Source organism: Arvicola amphibius, chromosome 10, assembly GCF_903992535.2.
Source record: "Arvicola amphibius chromosome 10, mArvAmp1.2, whole genome shotgun sequence".
Taxonomy (NCBI): Eukaryota; Metazoa; Chordata; class Mammalia; order Rodentia; family Cricetidae; genus Arvicola; species Arvicola amphibius.
The window spans coordinates 125,003,853-125,021,049 of NC_052056.1; the positions used below are offsets into that span (position 1 = coordinate 125,003,853).

The 17,197-nt window shown below is 50.1% G+C and overlaps 3 protein-coding genes across 19 annotated transcripts in view; 2 read left to right on the forward strand and 1 right to left on the reverse strand.

Annotated features, from left to right (window-relative positions):
• Window positions 1-2,774, forward strand: part of Ep400 (E1A binding protein p400) — a 94,099-nt gene extending 91,325 nt beyond the window's left edge. For all 12 annotated transcript variants that reach the window (XM_038345781.1, XM_038345780.1, XM_038345783.1 and 9 more), the window contains 4 exons: window positions 84-208; window positions 639-785; window positions 1,818-1,895; window positions 2,373-2,774. In XM_038345781.1, coding sequence (XP_038201709.1) covers window positions 84-208; window positions 639-785; window positions 1,818-1,895; window positions 2,373-2,645 — 623 coding nt within the window. In that variant the 3' untranslated portion in view covers window positions 2,646-2,774. The remainder of the gene's footprint in view (window positions 1-83; window positions 209-638; window positions 786-1,817; window positions 1,896-2,372) is intronic.
• Ddx51 (DEAD-box helicase 51) lies at window positions 2-11,922 on the reverse strand. 5 transcript variants are annotated; one of them, XR_005287170.1, is made up of 15 exons: window positions 11,389-11,922; window positions 10,625-10,775; window positions 10,217-10,362; window positions 10,067-10,138; window positions 9,801-9,907; window positions 9,557-9,665; window positions 9,322-9,467; window positions 9,024-9,219; window positions 8,828-8,943; window positions 8,632-8,748; window positions 8,358-8,459; window positions 8,135-8,198; window positions 7,903-8,037; window positions 3,889-4,021; window positions 2-1,912 (listed from the first exon to the last, which is right to left on the reverse strand). XR_005287170.1 is itself a non-coding variant. In XM_038345795.1 (15 exons), the coding sequence occupies exons 1-15, from the start codon at window positions 11,896-11,898 to the stop codon at window positions 7,672-7,674; spliced, it is 1,905 nt and encodes a 634-aa protein (XP_038201723.1). In that variant the 5' UTR covers window positions 11,899-11,922; the 3' UTR covers window positions 7,152-7,671. The 5 variants fall into 5 exon arrangements, 3 of the variants coding, with proteins under 3 accessions (XP_038201722.1, XP_038201723.1, XP_038201721.1); XR_005287169.1 differs by lacking the exon at window positions 2-1,912 and adding an exon at window positions 2,792-3,317; XM_038345795.1 differs by lacking the exons at window positions 2-1,912; window positions 3,889-4,021 and adding an exon at window positions 7,152-7,698 and having other exon boundaries at window positions 11,389-11,522; window positions 11,616-11,922.
• Window positions 11,923-11,963: 41 nt separating this feature from the next.
• Noc4l (nucleolar complex associated 4 homolog) lies at window positions 11,964-16,976 on the forward strand. 2 transcript variants are annotated; one of them, XM_038345796.1, is made up of 15 exons: window positions 11,964-12,142; window positions 12,234-12,354; window positions 12,817-12,923; window positions 13,441-13,548; window positions 14,185-14,334; window positions 14,435-14,534; window positions 14,653-14,687; window positions 14,997-15,047; window positions 15,134-15,245; window positions 15,484-15,544; window positions 15,720-15,830; window positions 15,942-16,108; window positions 16,193-16,275; window positions 16,489-16,602; window positions 16,690-16,976. In XM_038345796.1, the coding sequence occupies exons 1-15, from the start codon at window positions 12,026-12,028 to the stop codon at window positions 16,807-16,809; spliced, it is 1,557 nt and encodes a 518-aa protein (XP_038201724.1). In that variant the 5' UTR covers window positions 11,964-12,025; the 3' UTR covers window positions 16,810-16,976. The 2 variants fall into 2 exon arrangements, with proteins under 2 accessions (XP_038201724.1, XP_038201726.1); XM_038345798.1 differs by having other exon boundaries at window positions 11,965-12,142; window positions 15,942-16,102.
• The last annotated feature ends 221 nt before the right edge of the window (window positions 16,977-17,197 follow it).

Sequence of the window (17,197 nt, forward strand, 5' to 3'; positions counted from 1 at the left end):
TTCTAGAATTTATTCTTTTCTGAACAGAACCTGGATAAACAGGGAACCCTTGCCAGGACCTAACTGACTAGGTGTTCTTATAGGGCAGACTGTCGTGGCCCAACCTGTACATGTCCAACAATTGCTGAAGCTCAAGCAGCAGGCAGTCCAGCAGCAGAAGGCCATCCAGCCACAAGTTGCCCAGGGCCAGGCTGCCGTCCAGCAGAAGGTATGGGTTCTTTGTGTGATGTTTTACTCGAGTGCAGGTTTTTGCTGGGGAGGAGGATCTAGAGTAAACGGGCTACAAGCTCACAAGGGTGGAGTTGCTAGTATGGTCAGTGTCCCTTGTTTTTCCTTTTGAGATGTAAGGGATGATGGTAGGGTGGGTAGAATCAAGCTGAATGACAGGTATGGATTTACCAGACTGGAGTTCACGCGGAGTGTGAGTTCAGGGCAGGGAACACTGCCCTCTTCTGTGCTTAGTGTGTTTACTAGTGGTACCACCCCTACGGAAGAAAAGTAGGGCAATGCCAGTATCTTGGGACGGTCTTGACCTTGTTACCTAAAAGGTGCTGTGAAGAGGCTCTTGGCATCTGTTGAGGGTTTAAATAGGGAACCTGGTTTCACCTGGCTCTGATCCTCTGGTGTCTTTTCTTCAGCTAACCACCCAGCAGATCACTGCTCAGGGCCCACAGCAGAAAGTCACCTATGCTGCCCAGCCAGCCCTTAAAACCCAGTTTCTGACCACACCCATCTCCCAGGCCCAGAAACTGGCTGGGACTCAGCAGGTGCAGACGCAAATCCAGGTAAGCATGCTGCTGTGTGCAACTCAGTGCAGATGGTAGGGCCTGTGGAAGAGTAGCAGCACCCAGCCAGTGTGGCTAACCAGTGCTTGACCTTTTCTGCAGGGCCCTTTCTGGTTTCAGAACATAGGGGAGTCTCATGAGTGAGGTCTCAGACTTATGCTGTTGCTAATACCAACTTCTTTCGTGTGCTCATGTGTTAGTGTGTGTGTGAGAGACTGACTGTGTGTACATGTGCACAGATGATGTGTGTGTGAGTGAGTGAGAGAGAGAGAGAGAGAGAGACTGTCTGACTGTGTGTGCATGTGCACAGATGGTCCATGCCACTGTTGTCACAGATATACAGTGTCATTGCCTGGCTGTGGGTTTGTTTGTGCAGGTCCACCTGGATTCCAGACCTCCCTGTCTGGTGGTTTGGAACAGGAGAAACTTGGTTACTTTTTTAGCTTGTGTTTTGGGTAATTGATGAGATTTCATCTTTTCCTGGTTTATTGACTTTCAAGTCTCCTCTGACATACCTGTCAAGTTGTCTGCCAGGCTAGTTTTCAGTCTAGACATAAGTTGCTCTGGTGACATTTGTGTGTGCGTTTCTTCTCACTCAATGATGTCTTTAGACGAGCTACTAGAGCATCCAGTCTTCTTTCTGACTAAAGTCTGTCCTGGAACTGGGCGGTGCATGCCTGTAATCCCGGCGCTGGGGAGGGAGGGACAGCTGGATTTCTGGGAGTTTGAGGCCAGCCTGCACTACAGAGTTGGAAAGGCTCTGGACCAGAAAAGGCTCCAAAGCTACACAGAGAAACGCTCTCTGTGTAATTCCAGTTTAGGAGACCCAGTCCCTTCTTTCTTGCCTCTATAGTACCTGCACTCAATTTGCACAGACATACACACATACATGAAACAGAAAGAAATCCACCCCAGAGGTTGTGGCTTCATGATTGTTTCTCCATGTTACCTGCCATTATTTGTTTGCTGAAAAGCAGAGAAAGTTATTTGTGCATGTGTTTTGAATCCTATGCTCGCCATGTTTTGTCAAAGGTTGCAAAACTTCCTCAAGTTGTACAGCAACAAACACCTGTGGCCAGCATCCAGCAGGTTGCATCAGCTTCTCAACAGGTAGAGTGCACAGAGACCTGGAGGGTGTGTGGGGGGGCAAATGTTACTTTTGGTTTTCATAATTCACACAAAAACACGAGCTTTTGGGGAAAATGACCTACGGAAGAGGGGGACTTTCCAAGGAAGAACCAGACCTGTGCCCCAACCTGCTCTCAGCAGGTACCTTTCTAATGTTCCACAAGACAGGATCTCAGCTTCTGGGAGACAAGCTGGCAAGTGAAAACACCCCTTTCTGAACCAGAACCCTCTGGTTTGTTTTTACTTTCAGTGCAGTAGTATTTGATTAAAGTGGTGACATTATTTGTTTCACTTTAAGCTGCCCATGAACTTAAAAAAAAAAATCAACTAACCCCCTTACATTGGTCTACATCCTTTGCTGTTTTGCTGAGGCTACTAGGTGTATGTGATAGTTCTCTGTTAGAGGGACAGCATTGCCAGGGCTGTTCTCCAGTGACCTGTGATCTCATCTTGGCTTAGGCTTCTCCACAGACAGTGACACTCACACAGGCAACAGCAGCAGGGCAACAGGTACAGATGATCCCAACGGTGACTGCCACAGCCCAAGTGGTGCAGCAGAAGCTCATTCAGCAGCAGGTGGTAACTACAGCCTCGGCCTCACTGCAGACCCCTGGTGGTCCAGCCCCAGCACAGCTTCCAGCCAGCTCTGACAGCCCAAGCCAGCAGCCCAAGTTACAGATGCGAGTCCCTGCTGTGAGGCTGAAGACACCCACCAAGCCTCCATGCCAATAGGAAGGAAACTGGTTGGTACTATGGCAAGGCTGTCTTATCTTTAGCAGAATGGTCTACTGTTTTTTGGACTCTGGGATCTGCTGCTACCTAGGTTGGCCAAAGTAATTTGACTTTCTCCTGTGTGTGACTAACACACAGCGACAGTTGCAGTCTTGGATGGCGTCACTGGGTGGGCAATGTCACATCAGTCTTCTGAAAAGCCCTTTAGTGCACACTGCTCAGTTGTGTAGTGGGGGCAGCATGGCCTACAGCAGGCTCCAGCTCAGACATGGTCTTTGGTACCATTGACTGTTCAGGGAGATGTAGGAGATAAGAGCAGACCATCAGATGCCCCCATCCCACCCCTCTTTCCAGAGCCTCCAGTCAATATGCCAGTGAGGTCCTAGCTTGCATTATGAGTGCCCATCTTGCACCAGTGGGCAGTGGCTTTCCTTTGAATGAGGCTCTGGGACTGACACCATTTCTGTATAGCCAAGTTTGTGTTTATACACACTGTACTGAGATCCTTTTGCAGTATTCTTGTGAGAAGCTAGTGTGGGTTACATGTATAGGGCAGCCTGGTGCAGTTGATACCCAGGTTCCCTTATTGTTGTCCTGGTCTAGTCTGGAAGGCATTGTTGTGCCACCCCAGCAGCTCTTCATGGATTTTAAACAGCTGTTGCAGTGACAGGCCTGCAATTGAAGGAGAAAGGGTTGGAATGAAAGTTCCATCCAAGTTCACTATTCTTACCACTGTAAGGTGACTTGTGTGGCATTCTTGGGCATAACAGGCTGACTGTGCCTTCTTACCTGCCAGAGCCAAAGGCCCATGTTCCACATCAGTGCTAAAGCCTGGAAGTTAAGTCTGTGAGGCCTACGCTGTCAGCACTGCAGCCCTGAAGACAGGAGTTGTATTGTTCGAGTATTCTTCCCTGTCATGTCCATCCCACTTTGTGTACTGTGTGGGCAGGAATGTGACAATACATCCTGAAGCCCACCTAGAACTCACTTTTGAGCTCATGTGAAACTTGGGATAAAAGTAGCAATTAGGTGTTGAAAAACCAGAAGAGGTTTAATATTTTCTGAACCACAAACCTGTCCTACAAGCAAAAACCCATCGTTTTGGCTTAGTGTGTGCTGTGTTGGGGGAAGAATAGCCCTTGGGAGGTTCCTGGGTACCTGGCTCCCAGAAGCAATTCCTATTCCCCATAGTCTTCAGGCAGAACTGAGCTCAGTGGGGGTCCTTGGTCAATGTTGCACTCACCTTTTTCTCCATCCTTCCCACTGTTGTGGCAGCATACTTCAGTGTGCCCAAGCCAGGTGGTTGGTGGGAGCAAGAGGCAGGGTCTTCATTTTTGGCAGTTACTTTCATCCATTTTTCAACCAGATAGCTGTTTCTTTTTTTAAAAAATGTAATAAACAGGACTGAAATTGTAAATACTTTGTAAACACAAACATTTGTATTTGAATAGGGTTTTGATGTCCTACAAGCAGAGGCTAATAAAAGTGACCTTTCTACATCCTTGTTTTGTCTTTCATGACCAGTGTTTGGAGTAAGGATGTATTGGTTAGAAAACAAAGCCTTCTGTGTATGTATTGCTCCAAAGCAATGCAGGGCTTGAATGTTCAAGGTCTTCCTCTTTAGTTCCTTGGCCTTGAAGCTACTCTGACACCTGGGTTTCTGTGCATCTTTCCACCATAGGTGCTGTGTCTGCTTCAGGACTTCACAGTGCCAAGAGGGCTGCAAGTTGAGCCCCTCTTCAGGCACTAGGAAGTAAGTAGAAAAACACCAGAAAAATGTTTTGATTTCTACTTAGAGCTGTCATGCAAAAGTCAGCCTTCACACCGCTTCCTTTCTGAAAGGCCTTGGGGGTTCAGCTCATACCCAGCCTCACGCAAGCAGATCCTAGGTGGCCTCCCTGGCTGGTCCCATGGTGTGTCCACCACCTTCACTAGATGCCTAATGTTGTACAGATCCAACAGGTGACAGTTGAGTGCTGATCCTGATCAAGACAGTAGATGTGATCATTTCTGACACTGCCCATAAAAATGGCTAGACCTCAAGCAAGGTGTAGGGGTACACACCCTTAATCCCCACCAGAGAGGCAAGGGGGATAAAGTTAGCCAGGGGTTTTCACAGAGGGGGAATGGGGAAAACTGACTCACTTTCCTGCCTATCCCTACCCACTGCACAACCCTAAGGCTGACCCCAAACCCATTCAGCTTGCCTACCTGCCTACGAAGTCATTTTACCCACCACGCATTGTATGGAGCTCACAAAGAGCTTCACTCTGTCTTTATTGACAGCAAAGCAAGCACCCCATGGGGAATACTCTACAGAAATCTTTAGCTGAGTTTTACAAGGGAAAAGTCACTGGGTCCAATCAAGCCCAACTGACCAACCAATCTTTACGGTAGATTTTAGAAAGTTGCTTCCAAGTCTTTATTTGCTGCTTTTAAAAAAGAATGATACATGTGCATTATCTGGGTCAGGGCATGAAGAGTACCGAAGATTACAGTTAAACAGTTTGACACACAGTAGGATAGCAGTCTTAAGTAACTTCAAGATGTATTAACTTTGCCACCAATAATACTTTTGAAAAAGCTATATTGGAAACCTTCTATAGACATATTCTAATATATACATACTAGTTTAAATGAAGTTACTCTATGTTGGGAGGGGGGAGCTCAAAATCCCAACTAGATAACACATGCTAGCAAATAACCCCTGAACCAGGAATGGCTTCCCCTTTTGAGGACCCCCAAACACTGCAGACTATTGCCAATGTTCTCCGTTACCCTGTAGAACAGAACTTGACATAAGACAAGATGCCACATACTTAAAGCTGATACTCAACCTTGATGTTGCTTCCCTACTGGAATCCTGTGAGCACAATGACTAGTCTGACAAGATGGGCTCACTGGTAGTGTGATAGTGGCAACTGTTTTAAAAAAGGACAGGCTTGGGCTGGAGAGATGGCTCGGTGGTTAAGAGCATTGCCTGCTCTTCCAAAGGTCCTGAGTTCAATTCCGAGCAACCACATGGTGACTCACAACCGTCTATAATGAGATCTGGCGCGCCCTCTTCTGGCCTGCAGGCACACATGCAGTCAGAATATTGTATACATAATAAATAAATTAAAAAAAAAAGACAGGCTTCTCTGTGTAGCCCTGGTTGGAACTTGGCTCTGTAGACCAGGCTGGCCTTAAAACTCAAAGATCCCCTTGGTCTTGCCTCCCATGTGCTGGGATTAAAGGTGTGTGTCCCCAGGCCAGGCACCAACAACTTTCTTAAAAATGATACTTTTTTTTTTCCCTGTCTGCCATGTGTGTGCCTCCTGGTGCCCCTGGAGGGCATCAGAGCTTCTTTAACTGGAATCGCAGGCAGCTATCATGTAGGTACTAGGAACCAAACCTCTGCAACACAGAAAATGCTCAATTACTAATCTTCTCTAGCCTCTTACCCACTTTCTGATTGGATCAAAGGCCTGCCCCATGTGATAGAACCCATATTAGGTACTGTTAATGGGGCCAAGAACCTGTGGTTTGACAGATTATGGGCTCGAAAAACAAATACTATATTATAATGAGCATACTGTTAAAATGACTTCTGATGATATTCCCATACCCATAGATTAAGTGTACCTCTCAGCTCTCATCATAAAAGCTGACTGCACTAGGTGGCAGCTGCTCAGCTGGTACAAAGTAAGAGACTGTGTGGAAGTGTTGGGCCCTAAAGGGGACATTCCATACCTCTCTCCAAGGCTCAGAGATCTTCAAGGAAGAGGGTACAGAGAAAAGTTAAGAGCCAGAGGTGGGCTCAGAGATTAAGAGCACTGGCTGCTCTTCCAGAGGTTCTGAGTTCTATTCTCAGCAACCACATTCATTGTGTCTCACAGCCATTTATAGTGAGATCTGGTGACCTCTTCTGAGTACAGGCATACATGCAGGCAGAATGTTGTATACATAAGGTGGTGCATCATTTAAAGGAAAGCTGCTTTCCAGACACAACAGAACAATAGGACATATGAACTCAGCAGTTGTGACAGCATGCACAATTCCACCAGTAGCTAAGGAAGAACTACAGGCATTTCATTGCTGCTGGAAGAGTCGGGTTTTTTTTTTTTTTTTGTCCTGTGAAACCTTGTAGGCACTTTTGAGTAAACAATAAAATGAATTCAGTAGGTTTAAAAAGAACAACAAAAAACTTTGGACTTAGGTGGGTGCGGAGATGAGTGGAGGAGAGTTTCCATTTCATTGTATAAGATGTTCAAAGTATTAGTAATGTCAACAATAAAATGGAAGTCTGACTCTCAGACTAGCTGCTAGCAGATTCTAAATTAATCTCATGAGCAGAATCCTAGAGTCAGCAAGGGCCTGAGGATGGTGCCGGTGGCCTGTGTTGCTTTCTTGAGCTAGCCTAGGTGTCCTGAATTAGAGGGGTATTAGTATGTCGAAGCTATCAGGGAATTGGCATGGGTTCAAGTTATCCATTTTTTTAACATAAATGAAAACAGTTTATCTTAGTACTATAGATTTTTCTTTTTTTTATTTATTTTAATTTTTTGCAAAGAGCACAGTCTCTTTGACTATGTTCAGGCAAGCACTCTCCTGTAATTTACTTCATGCTTATGTGGGGACCATCTTGAAGGCTAGTAGACATGGAAACATCTTAAACCAACCTATTCCTGGACTTCAGTGACTTGTCTGGGACAGGCTCATAGAATCTCTGTAGACATGAAATTCAAATGCTAGGAAGCACTTTAATCTGCTGTCACCATAAGGCTGACCATAGTTTTTCATCACATTCCTGAAGGCACCCTTAAGCTTTACCTGAGCTTATTTACAAAGACAGTTGGGCCCCAGCAGTACAAACCAAGGGTCATTACTTTTCAGGACCAAGCCACCATCTGCTAGCCTAGCCCAAGATGACCATGGTGCTTGCAGGGAAGGGTTGTTTTCTATTGGAACCCCAAGGAACCGTATCTTTTGCTTAAACAACAACATTCATTTCAGCAGGATGTTCCCCCTGGGCTTTTGCTCCCATCTAGGCCGTCTTCAGCTTTTGCTCTTCCTGTGGAGAAAAGGGAGCTTATCCTTACCTGCTGTCTGCAGAGCCCTTGCCCTACAACTGGGACACAACAGGCGCTGTGCTCAGGAGGCATGTCCCATGGCATGAGGCTGCTTCCTGCTTACCTCCCTTTCCTAGAATGTGTGATGACTTTACCAGAGCTGAGCTGGATTTGCAAAAGCCCCACCTGGGTCCAAAAGCACTCACCTTGACAATCTTCTCTAGCTGAGACAAGGCCATCTCGTAATGAGGGACCAGGGGCTGCAGGAGCTCCCTGGGGATCTCATGGTGTGCCACCTCAGGCACCCCAGCTTCTGATACCATCTGGAGGAACTTCCTTTCCTAAAGGGAAGGGGTTTCATGGACAGGGTGGGAACAAATGCCATTTGCAGTAGCATGCATCTACCCATGACATCTGCTGGGAACTACATGGTCTTACCTGCACTTTCAGGAGAAGTGTGAAGGCCTGGCCTGTTTTTCCAGCTCGGGCTGTTCTCCCAACCCTGAAAACCAAGCATAAGTGTTTTCTGGCCTTAACCCTAGAGACCTAATCGGACACCTGCTCTCTTGGCCACACAGCATACAAACCACGATGCAAGATCCCACATATAATGGCCAAGAGCTCATAAGCCCCACAGCAGCCACTGCTGACTAGACTTTACCTATGCACATAAGTTCGCAGGTACTGGGGGGCATCATAGTTGATCACCAGCTCCACACCCTTCACGTCGATGCCTCGAGCAGTAGCATCTGTACTGATAAGGCTGAGACAGGGGACAGGGGCTCAGAGGGCCAGAAACAGCAGTCACATGTGTACCCACTCTGCCAGGGTTAGTTCCAAGGCTCTCTTGGGAGCCAGCTAACCCAGGGACTAGAAGGGCCCAGTAACACCCCACCACTACACAGTTAGGTCCTGTCTGTTTTCCATGTACTCACAGCTGGATCTTTCCCTGTTCAAACTGCTTCAAGATTTTTTTCCTTTGGCCAGGTCCATAGCGGGAGGAGAATTCAGCCACACTCACACCCCCAAAAGCTTGTGTTAACAGGAAGAGCCTGGGTAGGGAAGAAATAGAAGCCAGGTGGTGTCAGGGTCTAGTCTGTATTAGCTATACCCCGCCTTGGTTCAGCTTACCTGTGGGAATTCTCTCGAGAGTTAGTGAAGCAAAGGGCCCTTGAGAAGTTCATCCCAAGGACCAGGTGTAAGACAATAAGTGGCTTCGAGCTGAGTTTACAGGGTACATAGTGGTGCTGTGGGAAATGGACAGCAGGTGCTAGCCAGAAGCCCTGGGCCTAGGCACCAACTTGCCCCACATGCCCTACTTGCTTACCGTGAGCCCCACAGGGAAGGTGTACTTCCCCCCAAAGTTTCCATCCATCTCAACTGTGTCTTTAGGGCCACTGTGTCCCAGCTTTGTGGAAAAAAGCCTTGGCTGGTAGAGGCCAAGCCGCTGCAGCTTCTCAGGGTTCTGGGTCAGTGTGGCTGAGAACAGTAACTTCTGTAGAGGCATCTGGGGAGAGCAAGTGCTGGAAAACCAAGGGCATGTTTGCAGGACAGGATTCCTCAAGCCACTCTGACTGCTATTTTAGGGCCAGCAAAGGGAGCTGAGAAAGGGAGCAGCAGGATACCTGGCAGCAGTCACAGCCTGGGGCTGTGTCCTCTGGAGTAGGGCATAGGAGCCTGAGGGGCCTGCACTGTAGAAGGCTGCTGCCACTACTCGGGGCAGCCAGGACTGGTGCATGCTGTCTATCATCCGGTCAGCCTCATCAATGATCTACAGCAGACAGGAACCAAGGGTCAACTGAAGACTCCCCAGTGACATCACCCCAGCTCAGGGACCCAGGTGTCCAGAAGATGGCCTACCAGGAAACGGAGCTGCTGGAGGCTGAATCCTGGGGTCTGGTCAATGTGGTCCACCAGGCGGCCAGGTGTGGCCACCACAATATCAGCCAGGCATTGGTAACCATCTACCCTACAAACCAGAAAGACTCAAAGGGCCATCTAACAACAAAGCCTCACATGTAAAGCACTAACACCACTCTAATCAAAGGACACCAGCTGGGCTGGGGAACGACCTCCTGCAGAGCCCACCACCTGGCACACCTACGTCTTCTGGACAAGGCTCTCCTGCTCCTTGGCCAGTGACTTCTGTCCAGTCACCAAAGCAACCCGCAGAGGTGTGGTGTCTGTGTAGATGTTGAATACTTTGCTCACCTGCAAAAGGAGTCTGTCACTGGTCTAAAATAGACGGTGGCCCCTGCTATGACAAAGACTCTTGAGTTTAACACAGGTGGTCAAGGGATAAGTACCATGTACATCTAGCAGGGCAACTAAAGCTGGGGATACAGACTTCTGGATACAGAGTTGGCATACCTGTTGGGCCAGCTCCTTAGTAGGAAGCACAACCAGTGCACGGATGTGGCAGACCACTCGATGCAGCAGGGCCTGTAGGGACAGAGATGATCTGTGCCACTAGGACTCTCCCTGCGTGCTCCAGCTAGAAATGTGTACTCTGATACTCACTTGTACCACAGGGACAACGAAGGCCAGTGTTTTCCCACTGCCCGTTGGGGCAGACACACAGAGGTCACTAGGTTGGTATCCACCTCTGCCTACTAGAAACCCACTATCTACACTCTCCAAGAGGGCAGGAATCACAGCTGCCTGGACTGTAACGAAGGAAGAAAAGGAACAGGTGAATTATATGCTAGGATATACCATGTCACCCAGGAGATCTCCTGGCCAAAGATGGCAACTGGACTGGATAAGACCTAAGATAGTCATCAAGAACCTAAGCCCAAGGATGCAGAAGCTCACTGATCCAGTGTAAAGTAGGGACCCCTAAGCCACAGCCCTTACACTGGAGCCCCGACAGCCCAGGGAAGGCTGCCTTGGGGAGTTCACCCCATCATCTGCCCAGTGCTGAAGGACCTGGAAAGTAGGAGGAGATGCCATTAGCCCTCAGCTGCTTCTGCAAGTCAGGGTGAACCTCATGGATGTCTTCGATAGGAGTAAGATCCTCAGTGACGCTCTTCTTGACACAGCTTGGCTTTGCCAGCCATGCTGGCAGGAAAGGCTGAACCTAAAAGAGTAAAAAAAAAAAAAAAAAAAAACCACAGGAGTTCTGCAGAGCCCTTCAGGGTCATGGAGCAACACCAGTTATCAGAAACTAGGAATAATAGAAGAGACCCTAATAGCAGCACCTAGGGAGAATTAGTGCTGGAAAACGAGGGCAACATTAGCAGGGTGAAGAACGTATTAGCAGGGCAGGTTTCCTCAAGCCACCCTGACTCTCATTTTAGGGCCAGCAAGGAGAGCTAAGAAAGGAAGCAGCATTCACATGGAGCAGTCAACCCTGATGCAAGTGCTAACTTAGTCTCTCCTCAACCCTTCACCACCACCCATTCTTGCAGTCTTCGGACAAGACGCCCAGACCAGCAATTGCCTCATTACGGCCAGAAATGTTGTTTCTGCGGGGGCCGCCAGGCACACCAGGGTCCAATAGGTCTTCCAAGTCTGTGGACTTCAGTTTCAAGAGTGTCCACACATACCCTAAGGAACTCTATAAGCCTCCCGCCATTCTATAGTTAGGGCCACGTAAGGGCAAAAACAAAACAAAACCCACAAACAAACAACACCCCCACCCCGCCCCGATAAAGCTGAAGAGTAGCGGGCGGACGGCCAGACTCACTCACCTTCGGTGTCTTCCTTCTTGCAAAGTTCCCCAGCACAGGCCCTGGAGCCGGGGGTCTCGGGGCCTCCTCTGGGGGCTTCTCACCTGAGTCCTCTAAGTCGGTGTTGAGCTCTCCAGGCGACGCTTCGCCTCTCCCTGCGCGACACAACAACAGAGGGGACATCAACCCCGCAGCGCACCCAGGAAAAAGACTCCAAGCCCCGTCCACATCTCGGCCACACGGCCCACCTGCATGCACACTGTAGTCCGCTTTCTGCCGCTTCGCCCTAGGAGCCTCCGGGCTTTGAGCCACAGAGCAGCCACGCCGCCGCCGGGGCCGTCGACGCCGCCTGCCTGCCGCTTCCGCGGCCTCCCTGGCGGGTTCAGGCTTCGGTTCCTGCTGCTGCCGCTCACGGGCTCGGTTCTGCAGCCGCTCGAGCAGCACTCGTGCCCGGCTACCCGCCTCTACCTCTGCATCCCCCAGTCCGGAAGCCTCCGGGTCTGCGTACCGCGCTACGTGGAATAGAGCCATAGTCGCCGCACGCCGTCGCTCTTCCTCGACGCTCCTTGATGACGTGACCAGACCGAGCCATAGCAGACGTCACAGGCGCGACTAAGCTCGGCGTAGACATCCGTTCCCTGTAGTCCCTAGCGGCAGCATGGATCGTCACCTGGCTTCGGCGGGCCCCCGTGGGGAGCTTGGCCGTCTACTACAGGCGCTGCTAACGAGCCGTGGCCAAGCCAACGCGGTATTTGACATCCTGGCTGTACTTCAGGTGAGCCGCACGGGCGGCGGGGGCGGCCCTGGGGCGGCAAACGGGAGTCACGACTGGGCCCAGCGTCATCCTTTCTGCCCTCCCGCCTCAGTCCGAGGACCCTGAGGATATCCAGGAAGGAGTGCGCACGTGCAGCCGACTCTTCGGTACCTTGCTGGAGCGGGAAGAGCTCTTCGTGGGTTCGCTGCCACGCGAGGACGCGGTCCTGGCAGGTAAGTGACCTGGAGGGGCTGGGGTGCTGTCCGCCAGGCCGCCCCCGCCCCAACGGGACCCGCCTTATTAAATAACACCAGGAGGAATACCCCACGCCAGGGCCCTGTCATAGACTCTACGGTGTAGGAGGACTCAGTCCACTGTGGCTCAGAAAGTGAGATCCGTGTACTTGCCAGGCCTACACGAACTCGTATACTAGCAACTTTTTTCCTCAGGTTTTTAATTGTGCCACTTCCAAAGTTTGGTGCTGTCACTCACTGCCCTAGTGTTTGGGGAGAATCCAGATCCTGAGGCAAAGTGAGAAGAACTGTATTTCAATATCTAGTCCTAGTTTGCAGAGCTCAGAAATCGGCTTTCCCAAGGTCTGGTCTGGGTACAGGTTCACAACTGAAGATGGGAGACATTGGGAAGGTGGCTTGGCACACAAACATCAATGGGAGTTGGCTCTCCTCTGTTCTCAGGACCCCGGGGAGCCGCGCACAAATACAAAGTCTGGATGAGACACCGTTATCACAGCTGCTGTAATCGCCTGGAGGAACTCCTGACCCATCCCTCTTTCCAAGTCAAGGTGAGTCTTGAAGTCCTTGGCCCCGCTTCTCTAAAGCACAGGTAGGGGCTGCTTTTGAGACCATCTCTCCCCCTGTTTAAGAGAAGTTACATGTCTTCATTGCTCTTTTTCTTCCACAAAGATTTATGGTATGGTATTTGTGGTATGATTTATCAGGCTCTGAAGATACGGTGTCTGTAACCCTAGTTCTGGGCACCATATCTGCTTTGCATATTGTCATGTTTGGTGTGGTATCTCCAAAATTGCTTGATGAGAGAGCAATTAGGTGGCTTCCCCTGCAAGCCCAGCTTGTGTACATGCCTCAGGCCAAATTCTGTTATAAGTTCTGTCCCAAGTCAACAAGCGCATGTCACCGTCATCACATGCATATAACACGGAGCAAGGTAAGATGTGGTCTCCTTTCTCTCCTACTTCTTGGCCCAGGCCAAAGCCTGGTTGGGAGCAACCCTGAGGCTAGGTGAACTCTGGGAGGCCATCTAGATGGGGACATCATGGTTACTCTTTCTCTGCTTCCCAGGAGCTGGCCCTCAAGACGCTCATGAAGTTTGTGCAGCTGGAAGGAGCAAAACCCCTGGAGAAGCCCCAGTGGGAAAGTCACTACCTCTTCCCCCGCACACTCTTCAGGGTAAGGCCTTAGTGGGATCTGGAAGACGGTGGTGGCCAAGCCTAAGATGGTTTCGTGAGTTAGTTTCCTGAACAGATCGCTGGGGCATATTATGTTCCTGTCTTGCTTTGACCTGGGACTAAGCAAGGCTTACTGCTCACAGGTCTCTGTTGTAGCACAATTAATAAAAACTCAGAGACAGATACTGACATTCAGCCTGAAGTTCATAAAAGCAAAATAGCCAGCCACTGGCTTTTACCTCTACCTTAGTCTGAAATGGTGATGCTGCCTCCAGGAATCCTCAGAACGAGACTGAGAGCTGTCTCCTCGCCTCCTGTATTCCTCTCTAGTGCTGGAACTAAAGGTGTGCACTACTTCCGCCCAGTTTGTATGGCAAACTAGTGTAGCTTCTAGGATTAAAGGTGTGTGTCACCACTGTCTAGTCTGTAAGGCTGACCAGTGGGGGTGTTTTACGCTCTGATCTCCAGGCAAACTTTACTGAAATACAAATGAAATATCACTGTATTCTGTCTTGTGAATTGGAGAGGAGATGGCAGACAGCCTGGTGGTGTGGAGCTTGAAGGATGGTGACATCCTTCTTGACCTTGCTAGGACCATTTTGTAGAAGAGAGTCATTCACCCTGTCTTTATCCCCAGGCAGTGGTAGGGGGCCTGCTCACACCCGAGGATGACCACAGCCTGCTTATCTCCCAGTTCTGTGAATACTTGGAATATGATGATATCCGGTACCACACAATGCAGGCGGCCACAAGCACTGTGGCCCAAGCCACCAGCCAGCAATCTGAGGTAAAAAGCTGGGTTCCATCATCATCCTATGTCCTAGTGTCTCAGGGAGGCAAGTAGATGGCAGCAGCCTGGACAGCTGCTCAGGCTAGGCTTTCTGCAGGTGTCACCCACCTTCTGGAACAATGCCTTCATGTTGCTGTCTGCTGTGAACCTGCCCCTCCAAGAGCATGACCTCACCAAGTTCTATGTGAAGCACACACGTGAGTTCTGGGCAGGTTAAGGCCCACTGGAGCCTAACCCTGGTAGGAGGGCTCCTGGAGAGAGCCAGGACTCTCAGCCTGGCTAGCCACTGTCTTCCTCTTTTTGCTGTGATTTCAGAGACATCAAACAAGTGGAAGGTCATTCACTTAAAGGTGAGATGCTTTCAGAGACTGAAGACCTTCCTTGGCATGGCCTCCTCTCTGGGCAGTTATAGGCAATAGCATGTACTCCACTGTCTCAAGTGATGCCACTTTTATGTGTTACTATAACCAGCTTCAGACCTGAGTCCTGTGCCCCTCTGTTCTTTGTCTCTCCTTGTGCTGAGACTTGGCATCACAGACTGGCCTGGGTCTTTCAGGGTCAAAGGCCCACAGTTGACTGCAGAAGGACTGGGTGGGTGGGTGTTGGCAAGGTGGGGCTGGGGTTTATCTGGATACACATATTGCTTGGTCCCGTTGCAGGAGCACAGAAAAGCTTTCCAGGAGATGTGGCTTGGGTTCCTTAAACATAAGGTAGGGTGTGGTGGGTGAAGCCCCTGGTTTTATTGTGGGCAATGGGGGCAAAGGGAGCAGCTCCATGACTGCCATGATCTCTACAGCTGCCCCTCAGCCTCTACAAGAAGGTACTAGTGGCTATGCATGACTCCATCCTGCCCCACCTGGCTCAGCCTACCCTCATGATTGACTTCCTCACAAGTGCTTGTGATGTGGGTGAGTGGGACTTCCACTTAGGTTATTCAGCAAGGGGCACTCACTCACTGTGCATGGGCCCAGCTGCCATCTCCTGCCTGACAAACCTGAGCTAAACTCCCATGACCTTCCTGCATGTGACCGTAGGTAGTCAGTCACTTTATAGGCTGGCCATCTGCATCTATGCCTCACTCCTCCCTTACCTACTCAGGCCCAGGGTGAGCAAGGTGTAGCCTCATGTGTTCCTGTGTTTCTGCAGGTGGTGCCATCAGCCTCCTGGCCTTGAATGGGCTTTTCATCCTAATCTATAAGCATAACCTGTGAGTACCAAATAGGACCACACTGGTCTGCTCTCTAGTTTTCTCTCAAAGGCCTTTGTTGCTCACCTGGGAGGTTAATGCAGAAGAGGTGCAAGAGGAGGAGCCTTGGTTACCTAGGGGGATTCTGTCGCTTTAACCAATTCACCTCCTGTATCCTCTCTGGTCCCTCCCTCAGGGAATACCCTGATTTCTATCAAAAGCTCTATGGCCTCCTGGATCCATCTATCTTTCACGTCAAGTACCGAGCCCGGTTCTTTCACTTGGCCGACCTCTTCCTTTCCTCCTCGTGAGTGTTGGGGATATCCAGCCCCGTGGTCTGTGGGGGCTATAGTTCTGGTTAGGGAGGCAGTGGAAGGATGTTTGGTAACCTATTTTCTCATACCTGTTTCCCTCCCAGCCACCTCCCCGCCTACTTGGTGGCTGCCTTTGCCAAACGCCTGGCCCGGCTGGCCCTAACAGCACCTCCTGAGGCCCTTCTTATGGTCCTGCCCTTTATCTGCAACCTGTTGCGTAGACACCCTGCCTGCCGAGTTATGGTGCATCGTCCACAGGGCATTGGTGAGCGTGAGTAGCTGGGCTTCATGGCACACCCTGGCTCCTGTGGTCCAAAAGGTCAGGTGGTAAATGGAATCTTGATCCTGTTTGTAGAGCTAGATGCTGATCCATATGACCCAATAGAGAAGGACCCAGCCAGGAGCCATGCCTTGGAGAGCTGCTTGTGGGAGCTGCAGGTGAGTCACCTGCCTGTTCAGCTTCTAGAAGGCATTTGAGTCTCCACTGACACATCTCCAGCAGCCCCTAGAGATCTTGGTCACACAGGGCAACATGCCAGGGTATGCTTAGATACTTGGTTGCTGGTGACCCCACACTGGCTCAGGGCTTCACGCTCTAAGGCCCTGCTGCTATGTTATGAGGTTTCTGACATCACTCTATCTTGCTCCTAGACTCTTCAGCAGCACTACCATCCTGAGGTGTCCAGAGCTGCCGGGGTCATCAACCAGGTGTTATCTGTCCCTGAGGTCAGCATTGCGCCACTCCTGGAACTTACTGCTTATGAGGTGAGAACCGTGCACAGGGCTGTTGGGGTGCAGGCCACGGGGACTACTGCATCCAGCCCAATGCCACCCATTGTCTGTCCTTTGCAGATCTTTGAGCAGGACCTGAAGAAGAAGGCACCTGGGTCAGTGCCCCTGGAGTTCATCCCATCTAAAGGCCTGCTGGGCCGACAGGATCACCTCTGCACCCAGTTCTTCTCTCTCACCTGACCTGCCTCATCTCCTAAGAATTTTCTTTTTGTGTCTGAGACAGGCTCTCACTTTGTAACCCAGACTGGCCTGTAACTTGTGGTCCCCCTGGCTCAGCTTCCCTGGTGCTGAGGTACAAGGGTCTACGACCATGTCTGCGTTCAAATAAATGTGTTTTTTTTTTTTTTGTTTTTTTTGTTTTTTTGAGTTAGTATATCTGGCTAGTTGGGTCTTGGGCAGAGTTGGAATCTTTGGGCCAAGTTCCCTCCCTGCTAGGCAGGCAGGGGCTGCCAGAGTTCTCTGCCTTTCTTGTAGCCAGGAGGATAGGACAGGACAGAGGGCTTGGATACTTCCACAGGGATCCTGGGGAGGTGGCACAGGAGCACTGGGCCCATTTTGTAATAGGGCA